The sequence below is a fragment of the Rutidosis leptorrhynchoides genome, chromosome 6 (genome assembly GCF_046630445.1).
Source record: "Rutidosis leptorrhynchoides isolate AG116_Rl617_1_P2 chromosome 6, CSIRO_AGI_Rlap_v1, whole genome shotgun sequence".
In the NCBI taxonomy this organism is placed as follows: domain Eukaryota; kingdom Viridiplantae; phylum Streptophyta; class Magnoliopsida; order Asterales; family Asteraceae; genus Rutidosis; species Rutidosis leptorrhynchoides.
In genome coordinates this window covers 195,817,311-195,837,652 of record NC_092338.1, presented here as the reverse complement: position 1 = coordinate 195,837,652, position 20,342 = coordinate 195,817,311, and the positions used below count along the sequence as shown (strand labels likewise).

General features: G+C 38.0%; 2 protein-coding genes across 2 annotated transcripts; both read left to right on the top strand.

Moving 5' to 3' along the window:
* The first annotated feature begins 4,205 nt into the window (after positions 1-4,205).
* LOC139854338 (uncharacterized) lies at positions 4,206-4,577 on the top strand. Its single transcript, XM_071843645.1, has one exon. The coding sequence runs from the start codon at positions 4,206-4,208 to the stop codon at positions 4,575-4,577; it is 372 nt and encodes a 123-aa protein (XP_071699746.1).
* Positions 4,578-6,502: 1,925 nt separating this feature from the next.
* LOC139851712 (E3 ubiquitin-protein ligase KEG-like) lies at positions 6,503-19,543 on the top strand. The gene is made up of 16 exons (XM_071840862.1): positions 6,503-7,405; positions 8,837-9,199; positions 9,673-9,903; positions 10,309-10,434; positions 10,909-11,257; positions 11,880-12,037; positions 12,148-12,305; positions 12,473-12,594; positions 13,215-13,349; positions 14,561-14,685; positions 15,088-15,192; positions 15,279-15,512; positions 15,703-16,036; positions 16,126-16,314; positions 16,747-17,052; positions 17,991-19,543. The coding sequence occupies exons 1-16, from the start codon at positions 6,720-6,722 to the stop codon at positions 19,224-19,226; spliced, it is 4,857 nt and encodes a 1,618-aa protein (XP_071696963.1). The 5' UTR covers positions 6,503-6,719; the 3' UTR covers positions 19,227-19,543.
* Positions 19,544-20,342: the final 799 nt, after the last annotated feature.

Below are 20,342 nucleotides of genomic sequence, written 5' to 3'. Positions count from 1 at the left end.
AACACAAGGCATTTAACAAACCCGAACTCAATCGGCACATAATAAATAATCAAAGGACATATTTATTAAAACGAAACGTACCTTAACGTCTCCTTGCCGCACCCGTCCCTGCTAACTCGGGACACTCCGACTTACGATGTCCTTCCTCTTGGCAATTGAAGCACACTGTGCCATCACCCTTTGGCACCGAACATTCCCAAGACTTGTGACCCCTCAAGCCACAATTGTAACACCTAGACGCACTAGAGTCCGATATACCCGTCCGTGTACCACCCGTGCTCACACTCGGACCCTTAGTCCTCTTACTTGGAGCACCATACGAAACAACCCTTCTCTCACTTGAAGGTTCACCAACCTTCGATCGCGAATAAGACTCGAAACCTCTAGCCACGGCGAACAATTCCGCAAACGATTTCGCGCAACCTCTGCTAATTTTGTTCTTCAAGTCATCATTCAAAGTTCGATAAAAATTCTCCATCAACAAACGATCATTCCCTAAATACTCTGGGCAAAAATGAGCCTTCGCCATAAAGGTCGTCTTGAGAGTATTCAAATCCATAGAACCCTGTTGCAAATTTCGCAACCCGCTACGCAATTCCGACAAATCGGCTGAAGTCCGGAACTCCTCGAAGAATTCCTCCTTAAACTCATCCCACGATAACGCCATAAACGGTTCACCACCGACCAGATCAATCTTACCATCCAACCAATCCTTCGCCCTACCCCGCAACAAACTAGTAGCGAGTCTCATTTTTTTTCTCGGGAGGGCATTCAATAGTACGAAAACACCCTTCGACATCCGAGACCCATGTTGTGCTAACCAAAGGATCCGGTTTTCCGTCATACATCAGGGGTTTAGTCCTCATGAAGCTCTTAAGACAACGCTCCATTTCACCACTACTTTGAAGTTCGGAATACTTCCTATCCATTTCTTCTCGAAACACACCCATTTGCTCCGCAACGGCGGCCGCAACTCTAGCATTAAGCTCGACATCATTCGTCTCGATGTCGTTTCGCGTCGTCATTCTAAAGAATGCAAAACGATTAGTCCACGAACGTATAAGACCACACGAACAATACCGCCCCATCTTGCTCAACACTCATCGTACATCACTTGGTTAGACACGATTTGCACCCGTGATAAGGTTTGCAAGTCCTTATTACGCACACATGCCGTATCAACACGTTAGTACAACGACTATCTTGCTCGATGTTATTCACAACGCAAACACAAATACAAACACAACGCAAAGTATATTAATAATATCCGCATATTAATATAACCGTTATTCCACCTACAAATTAAGGCACTAACCAAATTCCCATTCCGACCCGTAATCCTACAAGTCCCGCAACAAATAAGCACACACAAAAGTCTAAGTCTAGGCACCTATCTCAAGTCACCTAAATCCCTTAGACCATGCTCTGATACCACTTGTAACAACCCAACCCATTGTCCAACCAAAAACGCGGAATAAATTTTTTTTTATACAGATAGGGTGCGCGGCGCGCAAGCCTCTTTGTGCGTGGCGCGCACAAGGCCATTCAGCTTCTGTCCGGATTTTTTGTTTTTGCGTTAAAGATCTATCACTTCCCGACACTTTTAGATGAAACGGTATTCCCAACATTTAATAATAGTTAAAACTAACAAGTTTCAATAATAAAATGAGTTTTACGACACCGGGCCCACATCGGTCGTTTTACGACTTTCGTACAAAATACAAGTTTCCGACCACATGATTTTTAACACAAAATAAAGACCGAGCATGGCTATTGGGGATACGCTACTCAGTCCTAATCAATCCAAAAGCAAGATCTTCTAAAGCAACTACGCGAGTCCATTAGTTCCCACGCTTACCCGAGCCACCGCATCCATGCAAATCTATAAAAAATGTAAACAACGAGAGGGTAAGCTAACGTTTAGTGAGTGAGAATATACTACATACGTATATATGCATAAAATGGACACGACACGCGAATAATCAAATAACACATACCGGAGCATCCACGTATAAGGCAAACTAAGCATACCGTTCAACCACTATATAACAAGCTAATAATCAACAAGTAAGTTCACCAATGACGATATGAACCACTCCAACAAGCTACACCCGGAGGGTTAGCTACGTCACAACGATATATATAATAATAAAGCATACAACGCCCAAGGTTAACCCCTTAACCCAATACCAAAAGTCAAGTACCACAATGAAGATTGGCCGAACTACACGAGCCATAGTAAATCCGCATCCACACGAGACTACTATCTTCATTATCACAACAACATCGAGGTTGGCCGAACTATACAATCCTTAGTGAATCCGCAACCACACGAGATCACTACCTCAATAAGATGATCGAACTACACGCGTCATCGTGAATCCGAACTACACGAGACTCACTTTCTCAATAAGATGACCGAAACTACACGCGTCATCGTGAATCCGCATCCACACGTGATCCACTTCTATAATCACAACCCAATACCAACCCTTCGCTATTGGGGTTGTATAATCCACATCACAAGCATATGTGATATCGTACACACAAAGTGTGCACCTTGCCAAAGGTGGTCAACCAAAACGCACAACCGTGCCAATTGGACCTATTACACAAGTCCATCAAATCCACCTATATGTGAAGTGAGCTCTATAACCGAGAACCACTTCACCCGACCCGCACCCATCCTACACATACATATGCACATAGGATATTAACACTCACCTTGTCGTCTCGATGAATGCTACCGAAATAATCCGCGACTCGCCGATGGAATGTACCTATTCCAATATCACAATACAAGTAACACACTTAGAGTGGATTTACAAACCAACTCAAAACGACACTTAGTGCAATTTCGACCAATTGCACTTCCAAGCACAAAGCGCGCCCAAACTAACCAATAATCACTAACACAAGTGAAAATGGTCCTAATACGCCAATTAAACCCTAAACACAAGTGTTAAACACTTATCATTCTCAAAATCACCCATAAACCCTAATTTTGACTTATTTCAAAATTAGTCTTTCAAATACACTAAAATGGGTTCCAACACTTCTATAATCACCAAACCTAGTGATTTAAACCCAATTCCAAGTCCTAAATCATGGCCAAGTCGGTTTCCAACCCAAAATCCACCAACAACAACAACAATAAACCCGATTACTAGCATCAAAGAACTCACTTCAAGAGTTTAAATGGGTTTCTCTACAAATCAAGTTCAAACCCTAACTTTGAATATCAAATCAAACATTGAAATTCGGAGTTAGAACTTACCACAACAACTAAAACGTAGCTAGGAACGAAGTGAACAACTTTAACACTCGAGCTTTTGATCAATTCGAGCTTCTTCTTCTCCAAAACCCCACTTCTCTCTCTAGAACTCTCCCTCTCTCTCTAAGATAGTTGAGAGTGATTGTGGATGTGAAATGTGATCCAAAATTGGATCCAAATTAGCTGATAAGCTCTCAGATCTGTCCTCAAGTGAAAAGACCAAAAAGCCCCTCATTAAACTCTAATTAAAACAAAACAGAAAAACTATCCCAGATGGGGTGCGCGGCGCGCACCCTTGACCTTGCGCGGCGCGCACAGAGTTCAGAACAACCTGCCAGTTTACAAATTGTTTCACGCTTCACACACTTGATGTACACCTATAATACTCTATGTACAATAAATATTAGGGTCTTACACTTTTCAAAGGTGTCGAGATTGGGGCAGAGAAGGTGCTAGTATCACATTTACAGTACGCGGACGACACAATTTTTTTAGGGGAATGGAGTAGGGAAAATTTTTGTAATCTCATGAAAATTCTCAATTGCTTTGAGAAAGCTTCCGGGTTGAAGATAAACTACAAAAAAGCCTTTTATATGGAATTGGGACATCATCAAACGAGGTTGAACTTATGGCTACACGGGTTGGGTGCAAAGTTGGCGAATTCCCCTTTACTTACCTTGGGTTACCTATCGGAATGAATATGAATCGAATCACGAATTGGGATCCGGTCATCGAGAAATTTAACTCGCGTCTTGCTAATTGAAATGCGAAAACGATTTCATTTAGTGGTAGATTAACGCTTGTCAAATCGGTCCTCAATAGTTTAACGCTATACTATTTCTCTCTCTTTCGTGCTCCCATGAGTGTCATTAATATCCTTGAGCGTATTCGTCGGAATTTTTTTTGGGGCGGGTCGGGTGAGGATTCAAAAATGATTTGGATCAAATGGGACGACACCCTTCTACCTTACAAAGAAGGGGGTCTAAACATTGGATCTCTTCGGGCCAAAAATCTTGCTATTTTGGGGAAGTGGATTTGGGCTAAAACCGAGCCAAATTCACTTTGGGTTAAAGTCTTAAAAAGCATTCATGGTTCTAATGGGCTTCTTTTACGTTCGGGCCTTAACGGGCCTCAAGGGAAAAGTGGCGTATGGATCAATATTTTGCGTGCAGGGTTAGATATCGAGAAAGCAGGAGTAGACTTCAGCAACTCCTTTAAAAAGGTAATTGGCGACGGTTCTGAGACTTATTTCTGGGATGATGCTTGGTTATGTGATATCCCGTGGACGGCTATACCACCTTGAAGTGGAGCAACGGGTAAAAGTTCGAGATAGAATACAGTGGGCAAATCAATCGTGGAATGTGAACTGGTGTTGGGTTCGAGATGTAAGTGGAAGAGCAGGGGGCGATCTAAGGGAATTATTGGGTCTGATCAATTCGTACGAGAAGGTTGATGTTCAAACAGACTCATGGTGGTGGACCTTGGCAAACAATGGAGTTTATACTACAAAAAGGTTATCTTATCTTATAGATGAGCAACGACAGGTTTTTCATTCTTCGAGGCTTCCTATCTTCGCAATAATCTCGTTCCTCTTAAAGTGGGTCTATTCATTTGGAGGACGTTGAGAAGGCGGATTTCGGTTCGTACCGAGATCGACAAACGAGGTATTGATATCGACTCTGTTAGATGCCCTCTTTGCGATGATGATTTTGAAACAATAGATCATGCTTTCTTTTTTTGTCGGCACTCTTGGGATATTTGGGAGAGAGTCTTTAAGTGGTGGAAGTTAGGACCGGTCACGAACTTGAGTATCAACGAAGCTTTCAAAGACAATCTAAATCGCACACTTTCTTCAATTCGTTCGAGTATTTGGCAAGCCTTGGAGTGGACTTGTGGGTATTTGATGTGGAAGAACCGAAACAACAAAGTTTTTGAGAACAAATGTTGGACGGGACCGACGACTCTAATGGAGATACAATTGAAATCGTTTGAATGGATTTCCACTCGTGTTAAAAATACTAAAATAGAATGGCTTGATTGGATTTCCAATCCTCTTGTTTATATTTATATTGTATCTAATTAGTGTATTGTGCTATATTGTTGCATCCTTTGCAACTGTTAGTTCGTGTAGTTCCAGGTATTGCTGGAACTTCGTGTACTTCTTCTTGTATTTTGGGCTAGGCGTTGCCAAGTCCTTCGAGTTTAATAAGATTGCCTTTCGGAAATATATATATATATATATATATATATATATATATATATATATATATATATATATATATATATATGTATGTATATATATATGTATGTATATATATATATGTATATGGGGGCATGATCAATGGGGAAGTAACCAATCGGGGAGAAGCGGGGGGAAGCAAATTTTTTTTTTTCGTTTTTTTATTTTTTTTGCCAGCATCAAGATCACACGAAAATATGAACATTTAGAAAAGACACTTCGTGATGAATGTTATTATTTAGGCTGGAAAACGATCGACAAAAATAACATTCAAGATAATATTGTTCGTGAAGAATATGAACGTTTTTTTTTTCTTCATGTTTTGTGAAGTAAAATTTAGCCCGATTTAGAGTTTAGAGTTTAGGGTTTAGGGTTTAGGGTTTGGTGTTTTGGGTTTATTCCATAAACCCAAAACACCAAACCCTAAACCCATAAACCCAAAACACCAAACCCTAAACCCTAAACTCTAAACCGTTCGTGTTAAAAACTCAATCTAAATCCTAAATCTAAACCCTAAATCTAAACCCTAAACCATAAATTTCTAAACCCTAATATCTAAACCCTAATATCTAAACCCTAATAGCTAAAACTTCAACATACGCTCGAAAAACACGATAATTGTTATATATTACTTTTTCGAATGTTTTCCCGCCAAAATAAAAACATTTATCACAAAGTATCTTTATTAAATGTTCATATTTTCATCCCATCTATAATGTTCTTGAACAAAGTTTTTTCAAAAAACGAAAAAAAAAAAAAGATTTTTGCTTCCCCGCTTCCCCCGATTGGTTACTTCCATGTTCATCCTACCACTATATATATATATATATATATATATATATATATATATATATATATATATATATATATAAATAATGTACATGAATAAAAATAAGTGTATGAAGATCATCACCCATTAAAAAAAAATTTCTAAAACATAAATCCTACTAAACAAACACACTACTTCTCTACGGTGCGTGCCAGTGTAAACGGGTTCCCAGTTTCAACAAAAGCAGATGAAAAAACATTAAAAATAAAACCCCAAAAAAACCTAGTGTATGTATATCTATTCTTCTAAAATCCAATCATTATTCTGTTCAATGGATCTACCATTTCTGATTCACTCACTTTAATAATTTAATCTACTCGTATTATTGAATAATTTAGCTCCTAAATTCAACCAATTTCATTTCATCTCCACTGAATATGAAGATACCTTGTTGTACAGTATGTCAAACTCGATACAATGAAGAAGATAGATGTCCTTTATTACTTGAATGCGGCCATGGATTCTGCAAAGAATGTTTATCTCGAATGTTCTCATCAGCTTCTTCAGATACATCACTTTCATGTCCACGCTGTCGTCATGTTTCCGTTGTAGGTAACTCCGTACACGCGTTACGTAAAAATTACGCTATTTTAGGTCTAATTTCGTCAGCTTCTAACGGCGATTTCACCGATGAAGATGACGATGATGAGGATGAAGTTGATGGATTGATGAGAGGTGTGATTGATAGGAATAGAAATACTGGTTGTAATGGTTTGATTGAATTAGGGTTACATAAGGATTTGAGAATGGTGAAGAGATTTGGGAAGGAATTGAGTGGAGTTGAGATGTGGAATGCGGTCTTGTGTGGGAAATCGGGTCGGTGTAGACATCATGTGGCGGTTAAGAAGTTGGTTGTGATTGGGGAAGATACTGATTTAGTTTGGGTGCAGAATCAGCTTGAGGAGTTGAGAAGGAAATCAATGTGGTGTAGGAATGTGTGCAAGTTTCATGGTGCTACTAAAGTGGATGGGTGTCTTGCTTTGGTTATGGATAAATGTAATGGTTCTGTTGAAATGGAGATGCAACGGAATGAAGGGAGGCTTACACTTGAGCAAATTTTGAGGTTATTGATTACTCTTTTGAAGTTTAACTGTGTTTGATTTTATACAGGATTTTGCTTTTGCTTTAGAATTTATAAAGTTGTATGCTTTTTTGTTGAATTTATCGAAGTTTAGCTTTAAATCGTTAAATATATAAGATACTTTTTAGGGACAATGGGTATAACTGTATAACTATAGGCTATTGCATAACAAATTGAAAAGAAGTTAAATGTGGCTATGCATAGATTCTTATTAGTGCTTAACATCATATTTTTCCCACTTGAATTAGAATAAGTGGTGTATGGTTAAGATGTTGATGGTTTGAGCTGAGATGCTTTTAGTAGTGGTTTAAGTCCTTATAATACATGCTAAGTTGTGGACTAGTTAATCTAAGCAATTCTGCTGTACTTCGTTTATTAATATTGGTTTGCATTCTAAAGATATGGGTTACTTAGTGGCGGGAGATAGAAGGCCACGGAGGGGGTAGCTGCCCCCACCTGCGATTTTTTTAGTGTTATATTAAAAAAAATTGGGTTTTCTTTTATATGCTACTCGATCCCATCTTATTCCCCCACTAGGGGTTAGATATTGTATTGTTGTTAATGAGCCCAAGTATCACTTGTAAGATTGGCTTAGATTCTGTTGGGAGACAACATATACGATAAACTAATATATTGTCGATAAACTGTTTAAATTTACTTAATTGTGATAAAGTGGAGGGTACAAGCTATAAGAAGTTATGTAAATTTTGGAGATATCTTAATTAGGTTATTTTTGAAAGTCGCCGTGATATAGAAGTTATGCAAATATATAGAGTAATTACAAGTAACATTACTAAGCTTCTAAAATGCTGGCATTACTTTGTGATTTAGATGTACCATTCAAAGAATGTGTGTTGATTAGAGAAAGTAATCCTATAAATTCTCTCTGCCATAGTTTTATTACCATACACAGATAATAAGATTTGCTTATAACCACAACACATTTGGCCTAGCAGTGACTGGAATGGGAATAATATAGCAACCAATGTGTATATAATAGAGCAGGATGTCTATGTGCGTTGTTTTAAACAAAGTATTTACTTTTATGCCTTAAATCTAGTAAATGTTGAATGGCCGACAGGTTTATGCAATATTTGTGTGCAGACTTATAAATTATAACTTTTACAGAGTCCCAGTTTAGAGACCTTAAAGTCCTGTCTTGAACCCATTTAACTAAACTAGCAGAACTCTTGCACATTGTAGACTAAATGAGAGAGAAAATAATGAATGCCTTAAAATGTTGAAACTGAAAAATGTTATGTTGCATGTCTGAATTGATAAATACTATAATAATAGTTTTTATAAATGGCTGAAGTACAGATTCTATTATCAAGTATTACATCTTTGAGATTATATTCTATTCTATTCCAAATTAGTATGGCAGATAACAAGGTGTTTTTTCCTTATTAACAGATACGGGGCAGATATTGCCCGTGGGGTGGCTGAACTGCATGCAGCAGGTGTCGTTTGTATGAACATTAAACCATCCAATCTTCTTTTGGATGAAGATGGTCGTGCAGTGGTTTCTGATTATGGGCTTCCAGCCATATTAAAGAAACCTGCTTGCCGAAAAGCCCGTTTAGAGTGTGATTCATCAAGAACTCATTCATGCATGGATTGTACAATGTTGAGCCCAAACTACACTGCTCCAGAGGCATGGGAGCCCGTAAAGAAATCACTAAATATATTTTGGGATGATGCTCTTGGTATATCTCCAGAGTCAGATGCCTGGAGCTTTGGCTGTACATTGGTGGAAATGTGCACTGGTTCTGTTCCGTATGGCTGCTCTCTTATTTTAACATAGTTCCTTACATTTCTTGACCATACATGTTCCCTTGAAGTGACAAGATGGGTGGGTCGGGTAATGGATCAAAAAAAGATTTGGGTCGAGTAAGGGTCATTTCTTGGTAAACATCGAAACAAGCTGTTTGTGTTGATCCACAAACACATCCATAAGTACTTTAAATTTTCTACAATATGTAAATTATGATTAGAAAATAATATCATTACAAAATTAGCATTTTGAATAGCATAAATTTCAGTGGTTGTATGTAAAATAGTGACCGCCAATTGCCAACCCCTTTAATCTGTCTCTTTTAATCAAATCTTTGGGTTTGACCCAATTATTCGGTTGAGACTAAACACAACCCAAATCCACCCATTACTAAGTAAATGTGTTGAAAATTCCACGTCTAATATTCCCCATAGATGGTGTGATTTGAAGTTATAAGCTGACATTTCATGTGTAGGTGGGCTGGTTTAAACGCTGACGAAATATACCGAGCCGTTGTCAAGGCTAAACGACAGCCTCCACAATATGCAAGTGTAGTAGGTGTTGGAATACCTAGGGATTTGTGGAAAATGATCGGGGATTGCTTGCAGGTCAAGGCCCCTAAAAGGCCCACTTTTAATGCTATGCTCGCAATTTTTCTCCGCCACCTACAAGAGTTACCTCGGGGTCCACCTGCGAGTCCAGATAAGTAAGCTTTTTGGAATATCTAGTTATCACAACTCGTGTATATATTTTCTTAAAGAAACTGGTTATCTTCTGCAATAATTAGGCTTTAATATCCGGGTGCATATATACGAGGGTCAAATCATTAGTTTTGTTACCTGCAACAGAATTGATTATTTAAAATTGAAAGGAAATTACCTTTTTACCCCGAATATTTAACCTGATCAGAGAGACTTCACTTATGTTTTACAAACAGTTTCTACTTTCACACAAATGCTCTCTTTATTTGTCTGTGTTTTCTCAAATGATCATATAAAAATCAGAAGTACATACGATTTTTACTGTCCCGATGACATCACTGCGACATACACACTTGCATGTTACATCTGAATAATTAGACACATATTTACACTTTTGTCACAAAATGCAGTGATGCAACTGTATTACCCAAAGCAAATGGGATGCCGCCGTCTCCTCCAATAGACTTAGAAGATGTGCATGATTATCGGAGTCTCCTACATAAAATGGTTTGCGAAGGCAATGTTTCTGCTGTCAGGTCAGTACCATTTTGGATGTGCGTTGTGCTTTTGATTACAGGTGGCAAAATGAGTGGGTTGGGCAGGTTTGATAATGCATCAAAAGGGGTTTGTGTCCAAACTAGTAATTTTATGATATTGGCCGAAAGGGCTGGGTTGAGTTGACCCAAAACATTTTTTGCCAAGTTATAATAATTTAATATGAAAATCTTGTTTGCTAAACATGATTATAGAAAATAATATATTTCATAGTGATATTGGTTTCTTAAATGAAATGATTGAGGTTTTACGTGCTGAAAGTGCATATTGGGGAACTTTCAACTCGTTTCTTGTTTAGTTAATTTGTATCTGTTATACGGGTTGATTCATTAGAGATAAGTCATAACCTAAATCGAGCAACTTACAAGTAAATGGGTTGAAATTGCCACCTCTAGTCATAATTCATTCCTTTTCTTCAGTTTGTAGTTTACATTTCATTTTATATCTTAATACAGAGAGTTATTAGCAAGGGCTTCATCAAAAACTGATGGCAACTCATTTAAATCTCTGCTTGAAGCACAAAATGGTGATGGCCAAACTGCCCTCCACTTGGCATGCAGACGGGGTAGCGCTGAACTCGTTGAGGCTATATTAAATTATCCGGAGGCTAATGTGGATGTCCTTGACAAAGATGGGGACCCACCACTTGTGTTTGCTCTGGCAGCTGGATCACCAGAATGTGTTCGTGCGCTTCTTAGTAGATGTGCTAATGTCAGATCTAGGTTGAGAGATGCGTTTGGTCCATCCGTTGGTCCAACCGTTGCTCATGTTTGTGCATATCATGGTCAACCGGATTGCATGCGTGTAAGTGCTTTAACTGCCCCATTTCAATGGCTGCACTGTTGTATTTTGTTCTTCCATATGGCAGTCTGGTTATATATCAAACATCTAAGAACACATGTAGACGTGAAATATTGAAAAAACGTGATGTATGAATGCGGATGTGGCAGGATGGGTAGGTATTTTGGGTTGGGTAACGGGTCAAAAATTGGTCCAGGTTACCGGGTTGAGTTGACCCACAAAGGCGCAAACAATCATTTTTCCCTTTTTAAGCGATAGTGTGGTAATTATGATAAATAATCAATAAAATTACAAGACTTGAATATTATTATATGATACTGTTGGAGGTTGTATGCATTAGTAAAGACTTTGGGCGAGTTTTAGCCCGTTTTTACACAAGTTAACCTGTCCCATATTTAGCTATTTTTCTTGATGTCAATCGACTTGTTTGAGGTAATTATTTGTTCCATAAAGTTAGTTAAATGTCAAATGCCTTTTAACTAAAGTTCTTGACAGACTCTAAATATGTAAGACAGACAGTTACCGGTAAAAATTTGAATTTTTCTTAACGTATAGGCTAAAAGACATAAAGCTGCAGTTTATTCAGATTTTTCATTTTGATATGTGTATTTATATGTGGCAACAGGAATTGCTGTTGGCTGGTGCTGATCCAAATGCGGTTGATGATGAAGGCGAATCAGTACTGCATCGAGCGGTGACAAAAAAGTACACAGAGTGTGCTCTTGTTCTATTGGAAAATGGGGGATGTAAATCCATGGGTATATTAAACGTAAAGAATCTAACGTAAGTACAAATTCATCTTTCCATCATTGTCATTAACCTTATCCGAAAAAAAGCTGATAGTTACCGACGGTCATGTGTGCCCTAACTATTTTGGTTTTACTTTCCGACAGACCTCTACACTTATGTGTGACAACATGGAATGTAGCTGTTGTAAAAAGATGGATTGAAATTGCATCCTCTGAAGAAATTGCTGAAGCCATAGATGTACCAAGTCTTGTTGGCACTGCTTTGAGTATGGCTGCTTCTTTAAAGAAAGACCATGAAGCTAGTAAGTTTATATCTCATATCTCATATTCATATTATTTAACAGGTTTATTTAATTCTTTATATTAAAATATTAAATGATTATTGTTAATGGTTTGATTACTGTGACATTATATACATAAAAGTTGAGAAATAAAAGAGAGAATTTATTTATGAAATATTTGGTTGCAGATGGTAGAGAACTGGTACAAATACTGCTGGCTGCTGGAGCAGATGCTACTGCTCAAGACACCCAACATGGACGAACAGCTCTGCATACTGCTGCTATGACCAATGATGTTGAATTGGTTAAGGTATGCCATTTACCTTCTGTTAAGGATAGCAATTCTATGCACTCACTTACAAATGTGGCAATTAGAGTTTTTTTTATTTTTTTTATTAGTTATTATTTCTAAAAGTGTCTGTAACAAACAAACGTGTAAAAGTTACACAAAGCATGAGGTTAAAAGCATGACTTGTTTTTATTCTCGGATAAGGGAAGGATTGTCTACATCTCACCTCCCCCATAAGTGGTATTGGGTTTTGTTGTTGTTAAAAGGAAGAGGGTCTTATAGGTCAACCATCGCTAAAAACATATATTTAATGTAGAAAACCTTGAAACATTTAATTCCAAATTATATTAGTACTTAAAATTACAAATTTTATGATCATATCTGACCCTACGTATCTAGAGGAAACATTATAAGTTAGGACAAGTGTTTCAGGTTGGCCGAACCTGGTCTGCTGTCTCGTTTTGACCTGTACCAAAAATTTTCATTATGATCTGTTGCCATACTGTATCCATTTGGAAGTAAACTAACCAGAATTTATTTTGATTTGAACGTGGTTATAAAAGTAGAGGATCTCTAGTAGAAAGTAATCCTATTTGCCCAGTTTTAAATATGTGGTTCTCATTGCTATTTTGTTTGAACAGATTATCCTTGATGCTGGAGTTGATGTTAATATAAGGAATGTGCAAAATACTATTCCTCTACATGTGGCTTTGGCAAGAGGATCAAAATCATGTGTCGGAATGCTTCTTTCTGCAGGTGCCAATTGTAACTTGCAGGTACGTTTCTCTTCTCATCCCTATCAATTTGAGATTATATTATATTATATTATATTATATTATATATTATATTATATTATATTATACCTACATTCTAAACGACATAGGGGAAATGAATAGTATCCAGGGGTATTTAGGGGAAATGAATAGTATCCAGAGGTATTTCCTACTTCTTGCCCCTTTTTTCCCTTCCAAAATTCAACCACAAACACCCCACACTTTATCCAAAAAAATCAAAACCACCCCCCAAACAGGGGGTAAAGTTTCAATTAACCGACTTCTTGCCCCTTTTTTTTCCAAAATTCAACCACAAACACCCCACACTTTATCCAAAAAATCAAATCCACCCCCCAAACACAGGGGTAATGACATAGGGGAAATGAATAGTATCCAGGGGTATTTCCGACTTCTTGCCCCTTTTTTTTCTTCCAAAATTCAACCACAAACACCCCACACTTTATCCAAAAAATCAAATCCACCCCCCAAACAGGGGGTAAAGTTTCAATTAACCGACTTCTTGCCCCTTTTTTTTTCAAAATTCAACCACAAACACCCCACACTTTATCCAAAAAATCAAATCCACCCCCCAAACAGGAGGTAAAGTTTCAATTAACCATTCTCATAAAAAATCTTAAACAAACTCCACCCAAATATTCAGCGGGCCATATCTTTGCACTCGCAACGAGTTAAATATTTCCGCCACCATCGTTAAACTCGAAATAATTTTAGGAACACAATGTCACTAGCTATACGCAAAACGAGTGCTTTTTTAAAAAAACGCTAAATATCATACACGTTAATTCTCCGTTAAATTTTTAAAAGTCGACAACTCCATAGCGAAACGCGGAGATGCACATATATTGTTAATTTTAGATAACATTTAAATCTTTCACGGGTTATACCTTTTAGTTCGACTCGAGTTGCGCTTCAACGACATCATCGTTAGCCGCAAAAAAATTTTACAAACTAAATGCAATAAAATACATTAAAAACCGAACCCCCGGCGCGAAGCGAGGGTTCGAACACTAGTTAACACTAAATCTCTATAACAAATATGCAGCTTTTGCACAGTTTTTCATGTTTAGGCTTTCAATTAATCTCTTAATACTGCTATTTGCAGTTGACACTTTTTTATCCCCTTTTTCTAAATTATGATATAATACTTGGATCCATACTTACCCATGTGTTGCTTGTTTTTAATTTACATTTAGGATGATGAAGGAAACAATGCTTTCCATATAGCTGCTGATACAGCAAAAATGATTCGTGAAAATCTGGAGTGGATCATTGTTATGCTCAAGTATCCAGGTGCTGCTGTAGAGATTCGGAATCATAGGTAATATAGACCTTACAGAGTTGCCTATCAACGAATATTAGAACGAGAGGTGGCAATCTCCGCCTAATTACTTACGAATATGTCAAATGTGGCTAAAATTTGTTTTGTTTTGTTTTTTTTTTTTTAATAAAATCTCCTACATCAATCTATTTAAATAATTGGTATATTGGTGGAATAAAATAAAATAGTATATTAATCATATTTGACCCAATAAAATTTCGGTCAAAAAGTTTTAAACTGAACCCGAACCAAAACTTGTTTACTTGTACAGAGGCCCCCATTACTGAACCTTTCAATTTTGCACCTCGAATGATCAGAGGATTTGATTAATTTTCATAAATCAAGCAATATGTCTTTAAACATTGTAAAATAACAAATCAATGTGTTTGTGATGTATAACAGTGGTTTGACACTACGTGATTTCTTGGAGGCTCTTCCCCGGGAGTGGATTTCAGAAGACCTGATGGAGGCACTTGCAAACAAGGGCGTTCATTTGTTTCCAACAATGTTAGCACATGTTTTTAATTTATCGTTATCTCACCCTTTACCATATGGTGACCTGATTATATTTTTTATTTCTGATTGTTGTATAGATATCAATTAGGCGATTGGGTGAAATTTAAAAGTACAGTTGACACTCCAACAAACGGGTGGCAAGGTGCAACACACAAGAGTGTCGGTTTTGTTCAGAGTGTCCCAGATAAAGATACTCTTATTGTATCATTTTGTTCTGGTGAAGCCTGTGTTGTTGCCAATGAAGTTATCAAAGTTATTCCTTTAGACAGGGGCCAACATGTACAACTCAAGCCAGATGTCAGAGAACCAAGGTTCGATTACTAATTTTACTACTATAACCCTTAAAGTTAATGAAAATAGTTAGAAAATGTACTAAGATTGATTGATGTAGCATGTATCTATTTAACCCTTGTAGTTATTGAAAATGGGTAGAAAGTGTACTCTCCTCTCCTATTATATTCCAATACTAGTTATTAAATATCTGTATTACAATCTTTGTAGGTTTGGTTGGCGAGGTCAGTCACGAGATAGTATTGGAACCGTCCTCTGTGTCGATGATGATGGAATTTTACGGGTCGGGTTTCCCGGAGCATCAAGAGGGTGGAAAGCTGACCCTGCAGAAATGGAACGGGTCGAAGAATTCAAAGTGGGCGATTGGGTCCGTGTCCGACCCGCCCTTACCACTGCTAAACATGGATTAGGGTTGGTTACACCAGGGAGCATTGGTATTGTATATTGTATTAGACCTGACAACAGTTTATTATTGGAACTAAGCTACCTTCCACATCCATGGCATTGTGAACCTGAGGAAGTTGAACCCGTTGACCCATTTAGGGTAACAAAAATCATGCTCCTTTTGTAATATAGTATGCTTCACTTGTGTTACAAATATGTTTTTTAATGTGTATTAAATTATGTCTATAGATCGGTGATAGGGTCTGTGTGAAGCGGTCAGTTGCAGAGCCCAGGTATGCTTGGGGTGGTGAGACTCATCACAGTGTTGGAAGAATAATAGAGATAGAAAGTGACGGTCTTTTGATAATTGAAATTCCAAATCGGCCCATACCATGGCAAGCTGATCCTTCTGACATGGAAAAGGTGGAGGATTTCAAGGTAAATAAACATCATGCAAAAAAATAAAATGATGGGTTAGTCCAGTTGGGTCAAGGGTCAAAATGGGGTTGGGTCTAAACTTGTACTTGTATGATTGAAACAGGCCAGGCCTGTCAGGATTACCCAAACACCTTTTATCCAGAATCATTAGTCACTAGAATTTGTCACGATTTAAATCATTAATTATGATTGAAAATATTTATATGTTTCAAAGATAATCCAATTTTTGAGTAAATTGATTTTGGAGGTTTCTTGAATTATATGTACATCTGGGGCGAAGTTCTGCATGTTTCCTGGGCCTGTTACTATTTTTTTAAGAAGTGATAAATCGGAATCAACTAGCCAACAGTAAGTGGGTTAAAATTGCCACCTCTGGGCTGCTTACATACTTTCTGGGACAGTTATTAACTGACAATTTCTGTGACATGGTAGGTTGGGGATTGGGTCAGAATTAAGGCATCGGTGTCCTCCCCTAAATATGGGTGGGAGGACATCACAAGGAATAGCATTGGATTGATCCACAGTTTGGAAGAAGATGGTGATATGGGAATTGCGTTTTGCTTCAGGAGCAAACCTTTTTCATGTTCTGTGACAGATGTTGAAAAGGTGCCGCCTTTTGAACTGGGACAAGAAATTCACGTGCTTCCTTCAGTCTCTCAACCACGGCTCGGATGGTCAGATGAAAGTCCGGCAACTGTTGGGAAAATTGTTAGAATCAACATGGATGGTGCTTTAAATGTACGGATCCTATATTTCTTGTTTATTTTTCCTTTCCTTTTTTGGGTTTTCGTTCTTTTAATACTTCTGTTAGTAGTTTATCTGCGACATCGCGGATTAATACCAATAATAAATAAATAATATAATTAGTAAGTTATTATTATTTAGTAATAAATAATAACTAATAATAAATCAGGAGGGAAACAATAACTAATTTGGAGGGAGATAAATAATCCTAATTCGGAGATAAATAATGAATTGGTTGAAATTCTAATCAATGGTTGAAATCCAAATCAATGGTTGATATCCAAATCAATGGTTTATCGATCAATGGTTTAAAATTAGGAAAATAGGAGACAAATATGACATCATATCCTTGTGTTGTTGGTCCAGTGGCAATGGCCCATACCTCTTTGTTAGAGGTTGGGAGTTCGATTCCCTAGGGTGCACACAAGGATATTCCCTTGATCTTGAAGGTCTCCTTTCGCACATCGCATTGCGGGGGCAACGGGGAAGGGGGTTTTACAGGCCATGCCTTCTAATTGGTTCGGGTTTCCTTCAGGGCAACAATTGGGGGCGGGTTATGCAATTGCGGGAGATGATCGCGTGGGTGATTTAGTCCCCCTGTTTGATCCCAAACTGCTGTTAAAAGAAAAATATGACATCATCACTCAAAACAATGGTGCGTTTATGATTAAACTAGTCATCTAACGGTTGATATTGAATATGCTTACCTAATTATGACTTTATTTTTATATATAGTTAGAGTTAGATAAGAGTTACATAGATTGCATTCGATAGGAAGAGTGAAGACTAGATGTGGCTAGTTTTTATTTAGAAAGGGAGAAAAGTGTATGTGGTTTTGTCCATTAATTTTATTATTACCGTCTACACTCGTATGTTAGTGCTATTGTAAATGAATATTATATTAAACGATTGACTTTTGATACCACTTTTAGGCTAAAGTGACTGGAAGACGCAGCTTGTGGAAAGTGTCTCCTGGAGATGCAGAAGTACTTTCAGGGTTCGAAGTAGGTGATTGGGTACGTTCAAAACCGAGTGTAGGCACTAGACCAAGTTACGATTGGTATAGCATTGGTAAAGAAAGCTTAGCAGTTGTCCATAGTGTACAAGATACCGGTTACATAGAATTAGCCTGCTGTTTCCGTAAAGGTAAATGGATGACTCACCACACAGACATCGAGAAAGTTTTGGGTTTTAAAATCGGGCAGCACGTGAGATTCCGATCAGGTCTAGCCGAGCCAAGATGGGGTTGGAGAGGTGCCCAACCCGATTCCCGGGGTATTATAATTAATGTGAATTCTGATGGTGAAGTACGGGTCCTGTTTTTCGGTTTACCCGGTTTGTGGAGAGGGGACCCAGCAGATTTAGAGATAGAACCTACTTTCGAAGTGGGCGAATGGGTCCAAATGACTGATAAATCGAGTGTTTGGAAATCAATTGGGCCGGGTAGCATTGGAGTTGTACAAGGTGTTGTGTATGAAGAAGATAAATGGAACGGGAATATTTCTGTTGCTTTTTGTGGAGAACAAGACCAATGGGTCGGGCCAAGCACCTATCTTGAAAAAGTCAACAAGCTCATGAACGGTCAACGAGTGCATGTCAAGACTTCAGTGACCCAGCCTAGGTTTGGGTGGTCTGGCCATAGCCATTCAAGTATCGGTGTGATATCCGCCATTGATGCAGATGGGAAGTTAAGAATATACACACCAGCCGGGTCAAAATCATGGATGCTTGACCCGTATGAAGTGGAAGTAGTGGAGCAAGAGGAACTCGGTATTGGAGATTGGGTACGGGTCAAACAATCCGTATCAAACCCGACACATCATTGGGGAGACGTGACCCATTCAAGTATAGGAGTGGTGCACCGCATTGAAGACGGTGATGTTTGGGTCGCCTTTTGTTTCTTAGAAAGATTATGGCTTTGCAAGAACTGGGAAATGGAAAGAATTCGACCGTTTGTAGTTGGCGATAAGGTTAAAATAAAAAAGGGTTTGGTTAGCCCGAGATGGGGTTGGGGTATGGAGACACACGCGAGCAAAGGTCAAGTTGTGGGTGTGGATGCAAACGGAAAGTTAAGGATCAAGTTTCAATGGAGGGAAGGAAAGCCATGGATAGGTGATCCTGCTGATATTGATCTTGATGTAATCGAAAACTTGTCAACTGATTCGTAAAAATTGAGCATCCGGGCCGAATTTCGTAGGTATCGGGTGATCAATGTGGATAGAAAATGGCTGGATCTGTTTAGGGCCGGGCCGTGCAGGCCAAGCTACTAGAAACCTTGAAAAGATTAAAGGACAGATGAGAAAGAGGTAAGGTATTTAGGTAAATAGTCTTCATATGACTGATGTTTTTGTTATTATATACTGTGTTATATTATACAAGAATAACACCATTTGATTATCTGTTATGTTGTTAGAATTAGACATCTTTAGTGATTTGCTTCTCTGTACAACTCATGTCATGTTCATATTCACTATTGCTATATACTACAACCTTTTTTGTGGTTTCCTTTTCAGTTTAGTTTACATTCAGTAGCTTTTCTTTTGTTTGTTTGTGTTTTTTTTTCCTGATGTACAATTTATTTCGGTTTACACACATTCAAACCAGATATACATATAGGTTGTCTCCATAAAATTTAGAGGATCTAAATTATACACCACTTTAAAGCTTCTTTCCCACAATAATTATTAGACTATTTGTATCGGTACCAATATGTGGTATTGGGTTTTGTTGTTGTTGTTGAATGGCTCTTATTAATTGAGTCAACAGCAAGCGTCGATTTATTGGCGACTTGACTGCCACTTAGAGCCTAAATTGAATGTGCAAGATTTAAAACATATGAAAACTTGATTCTACCATTTTCATGGCGTCTCATGTTTTTTATTTTATTTTTTAAAATTTTCATACTTATTGGCCGGAGGTCCATTCGGAAGCAATCTCTTTATCCGTCGAATAGAGAGAGGGATGACTTTCTCTACTTTTGAGAGTGTTTCACTCTGGGTGGAGAAATGACTTGTTTTTATTCTCGGATAGGGGAAAGACTGTCTACATCTCACCTCCCCATACACCACTTATGTGGTATTGGGTTTTGTTGTTGTTGTTGTTGTATCGGTACCAAGTGACGGCGTCACTTGGTGATGTGGCGGAGAAGAAACGCCACACCCAGCCGTATCCTCACTTTAGGCTTTTTCTTTGCTTTGCATTTGATTCCAACGGAAGAAGAAACATGCGTTTCTTATTTTATTTTTATTTTTATTAATTAAAAAATATTATTTTTATCCCCATTT

What these genes read in the sequence shown, in the direction of transcription:
- LOC139854338 (XM_071843645.1), top strand. Translation starts at nt 4,206, where the DNA reads ATGATTTGGATCAAATGGGACGACACCCTTCTACCTTACAAAGAAGGG.
- LOC139851712 (XM_071840862.1), top strand. Translation starts at nt 6,720, where the DNA reads ATGAAGATACCTTGTTGTACAGTATGTCAAACTCGATACAATGAAGAA. An exon ending in CCACCTGCGAGTCCAGATAA is followed by an intron (nt 9,904 to 10,308) that starts GTAAGCTTTTTG and finishes CACAAAATGCAG; the next exon opens with TGATGCAACTGTATTACCCA. An exon ending in GTGCCAATTGTAACTTGCAG is followed by an intron (nt 13,350 to 14,560) that starts GTACGTTTCTCT and finishes ATTTACATTTAG; the next exon opens with GATGATGAAGGAAACAATGC.